We start from the raw sequence: 14,454 nt of genomic DNA on the forward strand, positions 1-14,454 counted from the left end.
TAAACCTATTGCATGTTGGAAGGGTGCAAAATTTATTTCTTAAACCTATCACTCGTTGGAAGAGAGACAAGTGTTTGTTACCCTTTCAATGGACGACAGTAGCATATTTTTGTAATTTTTTGAAATGAATATTTATTTTTGCAATTTTTCAATTGGACGTTTATTTTTGCAAAAAAATTATAAAAATAAAAAAACTACTGATGTACTGTACTACTGCTGAACTGTGATCCAACATCCAAGCACCCAATAATTCAGCCTGCTCGAATAAAGGTGGACCTGTTTGGAAAGGTTGGGCGAGAGTGGAGGCTTATAGGGCCGGCCCAGTTTGTAGAAGTAGGCCCTTTCTTTTCTTTTTCTCGTCTACTTGGTGTGCCTGGCCCATTAATGACGTTTGAAGTCCAACAGTGAGACTAGAGGAATGTTTAGTTTGTGCAGGAATAATATACGTGGCATAGGGGCTGGTTAGACCCGTTCTCACACCACCTCCACCGTGCTTGAGCTTGCTTGCGAACTACAATTAGGGTTTTGGGTTGCGAGGTTTAGGTTCAGGGATTAGATGACCTCTGAGCTTAGAAGGAGAGGCTCTTAGGCGGTTACCGACCGTGCGGTGATAGCGGGCAGTGGGTGGGGTGGCGAGAAAGTGGGGCACCGCTAGCTGCTGGAGGATAGCAGGTGAGCAGTGCTGGCTGCAGGAGAGTTAAGAAAATAACATGTCTAAGAAATCAAGTGAAGAAATGACTTGGTTTGCATGTGATAAGTCATTAATAACAGTTGATATGTCTTGAACTTGGTTATCATATGTTTGTGAATGCTTGTTCTTGTTTATATCTAAGTCTGTGTTTGGTTGGGCTGAGGTTTTTTACTTTTGGGCTAAAAAGCTGGCTTCTAGCTGATGGCTTTTTGCTATAATTTTTTTAATAAATTTTTAGTTTCTTAGCATGTCAAAAGCTAGAAAAGCATAAGTTAGGAAAAGCCTAACCAAACAGGGTCTAACTTGAGTTGGCAGTATTTAGAATTAGCGAATTATTCTTTGTACGTAAAAAAATTATACACATTGAAAGTTCTGGTGTGAACATCAGATATTCCAGTGTTCACCAGAAGTTCTGGTGTGGGTAGTGTATACTTGCCAAACTATTTCTTGCAGAGAGCAATTTTTCAGGCGAAATTAGAGATCGATGCACCGGAAGATTTGGTGAGTGTGGTGGCTACACCGGAGCATTTTCAGTGCTGAAGCAGAAATAAAAGCAAATACCAGATGGTCCGGTGATGGACTTCGAGAGCGCCAGAATATTGTCTGCAAAGAAGAGATTTTTGGCATCAAGTTTGATTATGTACGCCGGATAGTCTTGTATTGAAATTTTGAACACCGGAGAATACATCAGATCTTTTATTATATTGAGGTTGCAGAAGAGTGGTTTGGTGGATTGACATACACCGGATTATCTAGTGATGGACATGAGATCATCGGAAGCTTTCACCGGACCTTTTCTTATAGAGAGCAAATTTTTCTTGGAACAAATAGTGTTACTCTCACCGGATGGTCCAGTGTTCAGGATCAAAACACACCAGAACATCCGCTGTTCACGTTTTCTGCAAGATGTGCTCTGAGTTGAAGTTTTTGATTTTGTGCTAATCTGGAGATGTTTCTGAGTGTGAAAAAATATGTTTGCTTATTTCAAGGTGTGCCGGTGATGGATGCAACTTGACGGTCGACGACGGGTGATCGGAGCTAAGTGGGTGTTTGGTGCTGGACGATCAAGGAGGATCGGACGGAGTCAAGTGTGATCCTAGCTGTACATATGAATGTCAAGTAAAGCATGAAATAGAGAATGAAGATGGTGTATTGACAAAATCAAGTGAAGAGGATGTCGGTGCAAGTGACAAGGTGACCCGAGGGATCGGTAGCTGGAAAGACTTACCAACGATCAAGATCACAAGACGGAGGACATGCGTCATCATTGGAGCGCTTGCTTCATGTGGAAACAAGTGACGGTTAGTCACGCTTTGAGAAGCGTGCTAGGGTTTCACGGTTTGACCTAAAAACCGTGGAAGGACTGGAGGGTTACGTGGCACCATCATGAAGCTTGTATCGAGGCAAAGCTAAGTCATAAAGGTGTCGTGACCGTCCGATGAATGGAGAAGAGAATGGACTAAAATGTCCTCAGTGGTAGGTAGAGGTGTACTACAAGAGAGAAATATTTTAGAAAAAATCTACAAAACTTATAGGTTAAGTTTCTTAGACATATAAATAGAGGGGTAGGACTATGGAAGAGGAGGAACCAACTATTTGAGCCTCTTGTGCCACCTATATAAGAGCATTGTGTTAGGATTTTAGAGGAGCGGAGAATGAGTACTCAACCTATGTAATAGGTGAGAGTTTTAAGAGAAAAATCTTTATATTTGATCTAAAATAGAGCTGACATCTTTGAGTAATAAAGTTTATTTTATTTCATATGCTTAAATTCTGCTCCTTCTAGTTTTCCTCTCTTAGTTTCCTTACCTTGTGTGCAAGTTTTTCTTCTTCGGTGTTGATTTTTGTTTTTCTTTTTAGCTGAAATTTTAACACCTTAGGAGGTTATTATTCTTGATGCCAAAGACTTAAAATTCACATACACATACATATATGATAGAGTTTTGAATTTACTTACCTTTAGACTATCATCTTGGAGATCTTCTTCACCTGTTGTTCATTTCTTGTTCCTTGAGTGATCTTTTCTCAAGATTCAATCTTTATGTGGGAATGAGTCATAGATTATTTTGGTGTGAAACCTAAGTGTTCGATTCTAACTATGATACCCATTTTTTATTAAATCTTGTAATTTGGTTTTTGATCTTTCTCCGTAGTTTCTGGAATTTCTAGGTTGATATAGTTTTTTCGCTGTGTATTTGTGTTGCATTCTGTTGTGATTCTCTTGCATAGGTGCGTCAGGTGTTCGAATAGTAGAAGATCATCAATTTTGCAAGAAAGTTATTGAGACGCCTATTTACTTCCGTCTAGTCGTCATTTTCGATCTTAGAATAACAAAACTAGATCTCCATCGCCAGAGACGAAGTATGAGGGTGGGGTGTGGCGAGCACGACAAGAAAAGCTCACCAGAGTTGAAGGAGGAGAGGTGGAGGTGGGGACTCATCGGATAGGCTCTCTGACAGCGGAGACGACGCCAGAGAGCTATGAGGAGGTTGCAAAGGGGCGACGTGGGTGGGCTTAGGGTGTGCAAATGGGGGATAATGATCCTCCTAAGCAATGTATAATAGGTCCATGGTTTGTTGCCCCCAAACCTTACCGAAAGTTGGTAATACTCATATTTTGGCGTTGCCCGTGTTTCGGGAACACTAAAAATTAGTACCGCTTGCATTGGATAGCATCCAAACAGCTCAGTCCCACAAGCACAATGCAGTATAGCACTGTTTAGACCCATTTTAAAATTAAGAATTTGTATGTTTCCTATAGAAATTGAAAACTCTTATGTGAAACTGATCAAATTCATGTGAACTTCCTAGGTTCCTGAAGGCGCCTTGTCCCCTGGCAATACTATCTGTAAAATATATCGCAGGAAGTGCTTCTATATCGATCTTGGCATGGAGATTGCATAGTGGTTAGTTGAGTGACTACGGCCACACTGAACACGAATCGAAGGAGAGCAATCCGAGCGTACGAAACTGTACAAGATCCCTCCTACAACTCCTCTGAGTTCTTCCTACGCCACGACCATGCGACGGCGCAGCGTCTAGATTCCGCCTCTGAAGAACGGCTCGCCGAGGAAGGAGCTGGAGTATGTGCCGCCGCCGTTGGGGAAGAGCGTGAGGAGGCAGACGACGGCGAGCACGAACCCCCACGCGTACCGGTCGCTTCCGAGCGGCGTGATCTCGTCCTGCGCGGGGATCTCCTCCCCGCCGCGGATGAAGGTGGCGAAGAGACCCCACGCCAGGCACAGCACGCTGCCACAGATGGCGCCCACGCCCAGCAGCAGCGACGTGCCGACCGACAGCAGCGCCGCAGTGCCCCGCCCGAACAGCGCCTGCGCGATCCGGCCGCCCTCCAGCCGTCCGATCGGCAGAAGGTTCAGCGACGTCACCACGATGCCCAGGAGCCCCGCGAACGCCAGCGGGTCCACGGGGACGCCCACGCCCTCCACCGCGTTGGGGAGCACGTTCCCCAGCTCGTCGGCGTAGGGGCCGATCACCACCTGCACGAACGACAGCAAAGGGTTGTTGTAGAAGAACTCCGGCCGCACGAACCTGCGGCAATGGCAACCAGAGTCGTCAGAACCCTGTCCCCCTCAAAAATACTTGTTAGCAACCGAAGGCAAGGTGGTTGCAGGACTCACAGGGCGTTCTCGCCGCCGTTGAAGCTACCGTCGGCGATGAACGCCGAGACCGCCAGCACGAGCGACGTGATGTACGCGCTGGCCGTGCGCGCGACCGGGATGTCGAAGAGGGCCTTCTTGTTGGGCAGCAACGACTCGTAATTGTTCATCACGCCAAGGCAGCCCGTCCAGTTCGACGGCACGAGGAACGACGGGCTCAGCTTCACGCCGTATTTCGCAGCGGTCAGCCTCGTCGCGATCTGCATCGATTGTTCCAAGATGGTTAGCACGCTCGACAGAGGTGGAAGGACGCCGTAGAACGGAGATCATTCATACCTCAGAGACGCCGAGTATGGAGAGGAAGCCGCCGAACAGCGGGAGCACGTTGGAGACGTAGTCGTCGAACGTCGCGCCGGGTTTGAGGAAGAAGCCGCTCATGATGGCAATCGTCCCGAAGGTCGTGACCGCCAACGCCACAGCGCTCAGGTAGCCCCACGGCGTGCTCAGCTTAGTGATCTCGAGCTGGAGATCAATCTCTGCCTTGGGCTGAACCATGCAGACCTGAATCCGAATCGCGAATCAAAACGGCGTCACCTTCCATGATCGTATATGAATGTACGAATGCAGTAACGGCTCAGAAGCCGGCCAGCAACAGGTTACCTGCTTCGTGATGTCGTCGTTCTTCTCCTCCATGAACCAGAGGGTGACCTCTGTTCCGGCCGCCTCGGCGATCTTCTTCTCCAGCTTGGGCCGGACCTCCTCCACAGGCTTCCTCAGGTTCCCGATGAAGATCCCGCCGTCGCCGAACCTCCGGACGTCCACCGCGAAGAACGTGTCGTACCCGAAACAGCTCTTCAGCTGCATGCCCAAAGATCAAATTTTTCGTCTTACCAAATGATTCAATCCAATCGAGAGGACGAGATCAATAATAAATCAAACAGAACATCAGCAGGTTAGGTTACCTTGTTGAGGTCAAGGGCCTTGAAGGTCTGCTCCGCCAGCTCCAGCCTCTGCTTCTCGCGGGCCAGCTGGTCCTTGGCCAAACCCCGGAGCAGGCCGGCGACGGGGTTGGCGTCGGGCTCGCGGTCCAGCTCGCGTAGCTTCCTGTCGGCGCGCTTCTTCTCCAGCTTGATGGCGGCCTCGATAGACGGGTTGCCCATGAACTTCTTGAACTCCTCGTCCGACTTCCAGTCCACCTCCTGCTGCTGCTCCTTCCTCCTCTTCTCCTCACCATCGCCTTCTTCTTGGCCTCCCTCTCCTCCAGCATGATGCGATGCCTTCGCGTCATCCTCCCCACCGACATGATGTGACGCCGTCGCCTCCTGCTGCTGCTCGCCGGAGGCTACAGCTACGGAGGACGCCGGGTCCGCCCTCTCCTCTTGCTCCTGCTGCAACGATCGCCTAACTACAGAACTACTCCTAAGAGGCCAAAGAGACGGCTTGTACAGGTTCTTGGAGAAGAGAGGGATCCGGATCGCTCTTGGTACGGCTGCACTTCTGCTGGTAGAAGCACTGCTGCTGCACAAGAGAGAAGTCACGAGAGAAGCAGACGCCATTGGCGACGAGCTGTGGAGTTTGACGTACGTGCTTAGCTTGCTCTAGTGTTTTGCTGAGAGATCTGAGGAGGTCAGGCGTCATGGGAGAGCTTAAAAAGGTTTGGAATGGAGGGAAGGATGAAGGAAGGCGGGAGTTCTAGAAGGTTTGAGAAGCCGCGTGACCGGAGGAGTCGTGAAGAATGCGATGGGTCGGAGGTGGCTGGCCTGTGAGTGAGTAGGGGCGAGTGGCGACGACGGAGTGGAGTTGAGACCAAGGTGAGGCCCCGGCTTATCCAACTGGCCTGGGGAGACGTACACTTGGCAGCAGCTGGGCACGCTGGCTTGGAGCTTATTGTGTGGGCCCTGCCTTGGAAGGCTTCCTCATTTTCATGCCGTCGACTCGAAACTATGGAGTTCGTCCTCTTTTTTTCCCCCAATTTTTTGAGTCCACTCTTCCTGTGGAGCTGAGTAAGCACCAGGAGCTTCGAGTGAGTCCATCATATGAACAAGTAGGAACAATCTGGCACAGTGTAGCGAAATCATATATTGGAATCGAAAATGCCGGTACACGAGGCAAAGTTTATTGATTAGAAAGTCAAGCTACATATATAATTTTACAAGGGGGTTGATCACGCACATCTTATAAATAAGACACTTAGCGCTGTGTTGCGCGTGTGATCTTGTCAAAGGATTTTTGATCCTGCATATGCTCCAAACTAGGTTTTAGTCTGCTCATCTTCACCTTCAAAATTGTACTTACACACAGGTAACCGTGACCTTTTATTGTTTCGGCCTTCAGACATCACCACCTCCGCACCAGTGATGTGAGTAACTGCATGAAGAAGAAAAAAGTTATTCAGTGTTTCATGTAACAATTTTTTAGGACCTCTTGAAATTTTTGTGTAGTTAATTGCAATCACTAGTGAGATGAGAAGCAATCCGTAAGAATGAGGAAAATTGCTTATGACAGAAGCCAAGAAACACAAAGCCTTAAGATGTTGTTTTGAGAAAAAAGAGCCTTGCCATATTATATGAACTTATTTTGTAAATAATAAGCAACAATTTAGTTTTCATCACCTAATTAGCAAGAGCTCTTCCTAGTTCCAACCTTGTTGCAAAGGTGAGCTTGTCGTTCGTCTTGGATCATAATATAGCAGCGATTAACTTTACATATTATATGAACTCATTTTGTAAAGAATAAGCAATATAATTCAGCTTCATCATCCTATAAGATTAAGAGCTCTTCGTAGCTCCTAACTTGTTGCAAACATGGGCTTGATTTGAGGGAAGAACATGCCAAATTGGCAGGCAACTAATAGTGTAATACTCTAATACCCACAGCAAAACTAGAATGTTAGTTCCATGAAAGAAACATGTTATTCGTCAACCAAAATTTTCAACTAGTTTTATTTTTATAAATCAAAGAGAATTGCAATGATCTAAATGTGGGGGAACTGATAATATATTGGTATCAAAATAAGATTGCCTCCCTGCGAAGTTCAGTAATGAATAAAGCCTGTCTTTTTCCATCACTGTATTGTTTGTATCATAAGAGGGCACAAACTTAAAAAAACTACGTGCAGTAGTACAAATTTATGACTGTCTGCTGCATCTGGAATTATCAAATTACAGCACAGAAAAAAGGAAAGACCCTGAATTTCTGACCTCAAAAAGCTCGAAAGAACTTCCACGCCGGTAGACATCATCCTGCTGCTTCTGTCCAGTGGAAAGGAGTTGAGAAACCAGGGCACGCCATACAGTTAACAAGACCCCTGTACCTCCCATGGTTACCAAGATAAAAGGAGTTGGTGGAATATGACCAGATGCCAGTGCTCGGATAGCAAGCCCCAGCTAACAGAAGAGAGAGAATCAGAGTCAGCATCGGATATTAAATATCAGCAACACATCATCATTAGATAATAGGGAAAACTCCAAATCACCCCTAAACTTTGCCTTGACCTTTAAATTTCACCCTGCACTATGGAACCAGACACTTTACAATACCATTCAAATAACACCCAAACCGGTTTTGGAGGGTGGTTTTGCCTACATAGCAGATCGGCATGGGCGGTTTTTGCCACGTGGGCTGACATATCACTTAATATTGTTGTTATTCTTCTTTTTTGGCAAGTAGTTTTGCCATGAATTGACTCGTTCATGTTGCTTCACCATCCTCCGGAGAGAGAATGATACGTGGGGCCAGGGTTTGCTCTATCACGTCTACGTAGGTGGATGGTGAGCTGGACCAAATCAGCCATGTCAGCATGCCCATGTAGCAAAACCGCCCATGTATACTTGCCACGTAGGCAATACCACCCTCCAAAACCGGTTAGGGTGTTATTTGAATGGTACTGTAAAGTTTAGTGTGAAAAATATCTAGTTTCATAATTCAGGGTGAAATTTGAAGATCGAAGCAAAGTTCAGGGTGAAATTTGAAGATCAAAGCAAAGTTCAGGGGGTGATTTGGAGTTTTCCGTAGATAATAAGACATGAAAATATTTAAGAGTTTAGAACATAAGTAAATGCAGAGGTTTTTTCTTTTTTCTTGAGACGAATGCATAGGTACACGTAAACAAGGTAAAAGCAGTGGCACCAACTTTCAGTTTGCATTGTTTCTTCAAATGACTATTTAGAAGTAGGTTCATTGTATTTAACAACACTATATATGGTTCAACACTACACAAATGAAACAACCTCCAATTAGGTCTTGACTCTTGAGTAATGGATTGGCACTTCTGTCTAATCATCCGAGAAAAATCACCATACTAGACTAATAGAGTATATCACCCAATTGTGTAGCCTAGGAAACAGTCTATGGTCCGTTTGGATCACTTGTCAACTAATAAAGAAATATCTAAATTTGCTTAGCAATGTTGATATATTTAGTAACTCCAACAAAAACGACATCAAGAAAAGTAGGTTGGTTAGGTTATCAATAAGGCATTCAAGCACATGGAAAGCTTATTTGGCTATCCCTCATGAGAGATTGACAAGTGGTTAATATTCGGTGGTGCCCTCCAATTAACCTATTAACAGACAAGAATAAGACTGACCCTAAATACCTCGATAAATAAAATTGCATGAACAGATGTAGAAATAAATGTAGTTTGTAATATTTGATGCAAAAAGGCATGTATGCTGATGTATAATTGAAAGGCACATGAATAAAGTATTGATACAGGGCAGAATTGGCCAATTCTCATGCAAGCAACAGATGAGTCAGTGATAACAAGTTAACAACAGAATGGGGAATGGGCTCCTGCCTCTGTTAAGTAGATGGGAGAAAAAGGTTCACAAAGATTGCAATTCACAACATCGTACATTGTAGCATTAATATCACAATTCACGGCTCATGTTTGAAACACTAGAACAGAAAATTACCGGTATCCCGACAACCCAGGATTTGGCCGCAGTGATAACAGCATTCCCCACACCATTTCGCCCTTTTGCATCGTCTCCAAATCCACCAAGGAGATAGGCACTGAGCAACCACCCTACACAAGACCCGAATCCATGAGAAAGACATTCGCATGGCACAACAGATGAAAAACAGGCAGGAATTTCCCTAACCAGCAATGAACGGGTCGGCCGTCTTGAACGTCTCCGCGTCGAGAACAGGCAGCCCATGGCTGAACCTCCCTATGGCGGAGAACACCAGCAGGCAGAGCACATCCCCGCCGGTCAAAAGCCCCAGCTTCCTGCGAACGCAGAGCACGAATCAACGAATCGGATACGAACCAACGGGCTAGACCGGGGGAATGGCGCGGGCCACACGGTACGACACGTACGCGTAGGAGACGAGCTTAGGCCCGGCGTTGGCGTCCCCGGGCTTCTCTATCTGGATGACGCCCTCCAGGGGCACCCCGTCGTCGGCAACGCGGACGAGGACGGGGTCCTCGGCGGCGGTGGCCGGGGAGCCGGAGGGGCCCTCGCCCACGGCGGCCGATGTCTGCGCGGCGCGGCGCGGGGCTTCTGCGCCGGCGCCGGAGAGCGCGAGGCGGCGGCGCGGTAGGCGGGGGTTGGCGAAGAGCGGGTAGGGGTTGGAGGTAGTGGGCCCCGGCGGCTTGGAGGGCAGCCGCCGCGCGGAGAGGGAGCCGTTCGCGGCCTGGCTCACGAGCAGCATCGTCTCTCAAGCCGGCGGTGGCGGGGAGGAGGAGGATTTGCGTCTGGGTTTGGGTGGCCTACATTTCGTTTTCCGGTGGTCTTAATTGGAAGAGTCTAGGAGAGAGGAGGTCGGAACGAGGGTTGGTGTGGACGAGGAGCGGCGGGCCCGGGGATGGGAAATGCAACTCCGCGTGCGTCGTCCATAACTCTCACCGTATACGTCAATATCAATCACCGAATACTTATATATTTATTTATTCTTTCATATATCTTATAATATTTTTATTTAATTTAATAATCTCAATATAAATGAACCATCTTAATAAACTATACTCTCCATTCCATATCATAAGAAGTCTAAATTTTTCTGATTCGTTCCAGAATCCAACACGTTCTCTCTGATATGCTCCTGACTTTCTGCTTTCTCCCATGCTTTGGCGACGCCTCGATAGCTGCTGCTTGTATTTCGCAGCCTCCACAAAAGTAAAAGGAAATATGACTATCTTTCCTGAGAATGTCCTTGCATGGCATGCCTGCGGCCGCTGAGACCGAGCGTGCGGAGCCTACAGCGGCAGGCGTGCCCGTGGCCGACGAGATTGACGCCAGTGACTCGACCAACCTCCTCTCCTTGTGCATGACCGGCAACAGCACGACCAAGCCCGGCGTGACCTCTTCCAGCCCAAGAACGACAGCACATGCGCATACACCAATAAATAACACGACATTCTGATCATCACACCGAAGCCGATCAATCTCTGCAGAAACCAAAGCAGAGAGAGATAGAGATGCAAAACGCTCACCTTCTTCTTCTCCCTGTGGTGGAACGTCTACATGTGCTTCTCCACCGCCTTGTAAATCCAGCCCGCTGTGGCCGCGGATGGCGTCGACGTGCACACGGTCGTGCGTGCCATCATCTGAGGCACCACCTCCTTCGCCGCCTCCGTGCACAAGGTCGGGCGCACCATCTCCGACAGCACCACCTTCATCAACTCCGTTCGCATCATCATCCCACTCAAGATCATAGTTCAAATCAAACACCGATCCTTCAAACTCCTCAACCTCATCCCAATTGATTGGGATAGTAGGAGTATTAAGGTCTAACCTAGCCATTAAAATTAATCAGTACTCATGTGTACGCTTTGGTGCTCATCAGTACTTATACAAATAGAGGAGAGCAGAGAGAGTAGCAAGTTTTTGAATTTTCAATGATTCTGCCAAAATTTTCTTCCCTCCATATCTCAATCAAACTGTCAAATCAATCTGCCATACGCGCAGAAAAAAAGATAAATGTGGGAGGGGGCTGGAGCAAATCCATAGCACGCACAAATGCTGCAACTAAAGGCGGGAGGGGCGCGTACGGCAGCTAAACGCGGGCGCTAAACGCACGGCAGCAGCTAAACGCACACGCACGGCAGCTGCTAAACGCGGGCGCACGCACGGCAAAACGCGGGACCGCTGCTGGAGCACGTGGGCCTGGAGCGCGAGACGAGAAGACGCAGGCATGCAGCGAAAGATGAGGAGACGCACCGGCTAAACTGATGTCCGATTAACGGTCACGGGAAATGAGGAGGAAATTATGTGCTTCCTCTGCGCTGTGCACGTCTCGTCGTATGGAAAATTTGATGGTGGTTTGCGTTGTTCTTCAACGGATTTGCAAAATCTGCCTCCGGTCAAATTCCTCCTATTTGTTGGCTTGCTGAGGTCCTACTTGAAACGTATGAATTTTCCAGATTATTTGTGAAGTTCTTGTGAAATTTCAACAATGCAACCAATGTTTGAAATTGATGATGCCCCAATGTTTTATTGGCATCCACGATCTTCAAGGGTAGGCTTGTTCAAACGCCAATGTGAGAGCAGAAACCGTACCCTTGAAAACCTGAGCCAAGGCGGGCCTAAGCACGGGTAAAAATATCTAAGAATTCGTAGTGTATAACGTTTATTATATCAAGAACCAACATCCAAAATAGTTGTGTATATTTTGAGGGGGCGAAGAAGATAGTCAACTAATATATAGAAAATCACATTTGTTACTTGGCTTATATCGACAAACACATTTGTTATTTACAGCATTTATGTAAGAAAAATCTTTAACATGGAACCATTTAGAGAGGATCATTTCAGTATAGACTTGATTAAACCCTTAAATACTTGATATAATACATTGATCACGTCATGATCTCGCGGAATACAAGTAATAGAGTATCCATTGTAAAGTGTTTCTTTTCTCTCTTCATCTCTTGTGTTCTCTTGATGATTGGAGAACAAGGTTAATATGTATACATATGCATCTACTTCTTTACTTTGATTGCTCTAGCCTCTAATGACAAGATCAGTAATGCATTGCATATGCAATTGTGTGCTCCTGTGCATGTGCTATCAAGAAGTGACTTACGGCATGTCATGTATACATGCACTATTTATATTCCACCAAGGGGTGCCATTGATGGACACATTCACTCAGCAAAAAGGCATGTGCCGGTTATGTATAACTGCATCTTTAACCGCTGCTTTATACGATGCAACAACTGCACACAAGCAAACACAAGCACCTACGTGCATGGCTACGATAATCATCCAATGTACTCCAACTAAAGCACAATTTACCTTACACATACACACATGTCATAAAGTTCTAAAGGGAAATAAGAGGGTATTTAAACCTAATAATTCCAAAATCTTTTAGTCTAGCAACCATCACACTAAAATATTAATTATTATAATTATCTGATAAATCACTACGTAAAAAAAGATCATGTGTGACGAATGATAACCACATGGGCACCTGTCACCTCGAACGTGTCACTGATGACTAGTCATAAGTGACGGGTAATGATCCATCATCAATGAGGTAATAGGTGATAGATCATAATCGTGACCCGTCACTGATGTGTGTCTCCCATGTACTGAAGAGAAAGACATAAGCGATAGGTTAATAGGTTACCCGTCACTTATATTAAGACATAAGTGACGGATAAAGAGGTTATTCGTCACTTATATTAAGACATAAGTGACAGGTAAAGAGGTGCGTAGCTAGGATTTGACAGCTATCTACGAGTAATGTATCCAAATCCATATCGACAAACACAATTATATAAGAACTTATTTTATCACAGAATCGCAAAGGTTACAATATTTCAATCAATTCATCACAGAATCGCAAAGGTTACAAAATTTTAATCAATTCATATTACATAAGACTCCACAACCTAGGATTTTTATAGTGCAACTCGCCGTGTGGGTTGATGACTTCAGACATCATGAACTCAGCGATCCATTGTCGAATCTCCGAGAGTGCATTATCGTCGAAAAAATAAGCTAAAATATCATGCATAATTTAACGTGTAACCAATGTCATGTTATCATAGAATTAAACTAATTACTGAAATTAGTTACGAATAATCTTGTATTGAACTTACATGGGGAGAAGACAGTGAAGCTGCCTTTTCTGAAAGTGAGGAATGCAGCGGTGGTGCATTTGAAGCTCATTTAGATTAAGATGCATTGGAGACCACACTATCGTCCCTCTTCCACTAGATTCTAAATATTCTTACAATTTACGGTAGATTTGAACCTTTTCAAATTGTTACAGTACAACATGACACAATAAAACATAGCATGACTTCATGAATGATAAAACCGATGGTATAGCTCCAGTCAGGCAGTCATTAACTGGATATAAAACAGGCACTGTAGTTTCTAAGGTCAATAAGTGGAATAGTTTTCCAGAATAATTGTGATGAACCAAAAGATCCCAAATGTAAAGCACAAAAGATCACATGGCATGTATGATTCCTATGATCCTGGAGGCACCAAACTTTCGTTTGGAATAAAGAGCCAAGGCTTCAAACTTCTGCCGATTGAGCTTTAAACTTAGCGTGCACTTAAGGGTATGGCCCCAGGATGCCGACGCTTGGAGGAGCGCCGGTGTAGGGGGTGCCGGGAGCAGCGAACCTTGGGTTGAAGTAGAACCAAGGACCGGTGGGCTGTGGAGTGGGACCACGCGGCGACAAGGATGAACTGGCATTGTTCTTGCCACAACGGTTCTTGCCGCCACGCTTGATGTCGCGGCTACCACCACTGCTAGCTAAAGAGGGTAAATACGTCAAGGAGCTGCCCCGCCCAGGCTGCAAGGCATGGTTGGTGTAGACGCGACTAGGGCGGTATTAGCAGTGACCTTGACTTCATTCGCTAGGTGAAGCTCCTTCAAGGTGAGCATGGAGCATGCCTTGGCGTACTGTTGGAGAAGCGAGAGTTGAGACTGTGAAGCATGTTGAGGACGAGTTGTGATTCGGAGATGGAGTGGCCAACATCGCACAGGGAATCTGCCAATGTTTTGAGGCATTGGCTGTAGTTGGAGATGGAGAGATCGCTTTGAACCATTGAGTGGAATTTGTTGCCGAGGAAGATGGCACGAGATTCCTTGTTGTCACGGAATAGCTACTTGATGGTGACCTAGAGAGCACGTGTGTGCTAGTTCGGTTCCATGGTGATGTCGAGAACATCGTTGC

The 14,454-nt window shown here is 46.0% G+C and overlaps 2 protein-coding genes across 2 annotated transcripts; both read right to left on the reverse strand.

Moving 5' to 3' along the window:
- Positions 1–3,398: 3,398 nt before the first annotated feature.
- LOC133913219 (probable zinc metalloprotease EGY3, chloroplastic) lies at positions 3,399–6,266 on the reverse strand. Its single transcript, XM_062356299.1, has 5 exons — positions 5,270–6,266; positions 4,968–5,165; positions 4,644–4,868; positions 4,329–4,567; positions 3,399–4,239 (listed from the first exon to the last, which is right to left on the reverse strand). The coding sequence occupies exons 1-5, from the start codon at positions 5,861–5,863 to the stop codon at positions 3,729–3,731; spliced, it is 1,767 nt and encodes a 588-aa protein (XP_062212283.1). The 5' UTR covers positions 5,864–6,266; the 3' UTR covers positions 3,399–3,728.
- A 97-nt stretch (positions 6,267–6,363) lies between these two features.
- Positions 6,364–10,093, reverse strand: LOC133913220 (uncharacterized). The gene is made up of 5 exons (XM_062356300.1): positions 9,631–10,093; positions 9,413–9,540; positions 9,224–9,336; positions 7,508–7,693; positions 6,364–6,674 (listed from the first exon to the last, which is right to left on the reverse strand). Exons 1-5 carry the CDS (start codon positions 9,963–9,965, stop codon positions 6,645–6,647), a joined length of 792 nt encoding a protein of 263 aa, XP_062212284.1. The 5' UTR covers positions 9,966–10,093; the 3' UTR covers positions 6,364–6,644.
- Between the last annotated feature and the right edge of the window lie 4,361 nt (positions 10,094–14,454).

The sequence above is a fragment of the Phragmites australis genome, chromosome 3, assembly GCF_958298935.1.
Source record: "Phragmites australis chromosome 3, lpPhrAust1.1, whole genome shotgun sequence".
In the NCBI taxonomy this organism is placed as follows: Eukaryota; Viridiplantae; Streptophyta; class Magnoliopsida; order Poales; family Poaceae; genus Phragmites; species Phragmites australis.

Excerpts from the sequence above, each read along its gene's own strand:
- LOC133913219 (XM_062356299.1), bottom strand. The coding sequence starts at position 5,863 with ATGGCGTCTGCTTCTCTCGTGACTTCTCTCTTGTGCAGCAGCAGTGCT. Across the intron at positions 5,166-5,269 it reads AGGCCCTTGACCTCAACAAG|CTGAAGAGCTGTTTCGGGTA; the intron begins GTAACCTAACCT and ends TTGGGCATGCAG. Across the intron at positions 4,568-4,643 it reads CCATACTCGGCGTCTCTGAG|ATCGCGACGAGGCTGACCGC; the intron begins GTATGAATGATC and ends CAATCGATGCAG.
- LOC133913220 (XM_062356300.1), bottom strand. The coding sequence starts at position 9,965 with ATGCTGCTCGTGAGCCAGGCCGCGAACGGCTCCCTCTCCGCGCGGCGG. Across the intron at positions 9,337-9,412 it reads GGCCGACCCGTTCATTGCTG|GGTGGTTGCTCAGTGCCTAT; the intron begins GTTAGGGAAATT and ends GGTCTTGTGTAG. Across the intron at positions 6,675-7,507 it reads GTTCTTTCGAGCTTTTTGAG|TTACTCACATCACTGGTGCG; the intron begins GTCAGAAATTCA and ends TTCTTCATGCAG.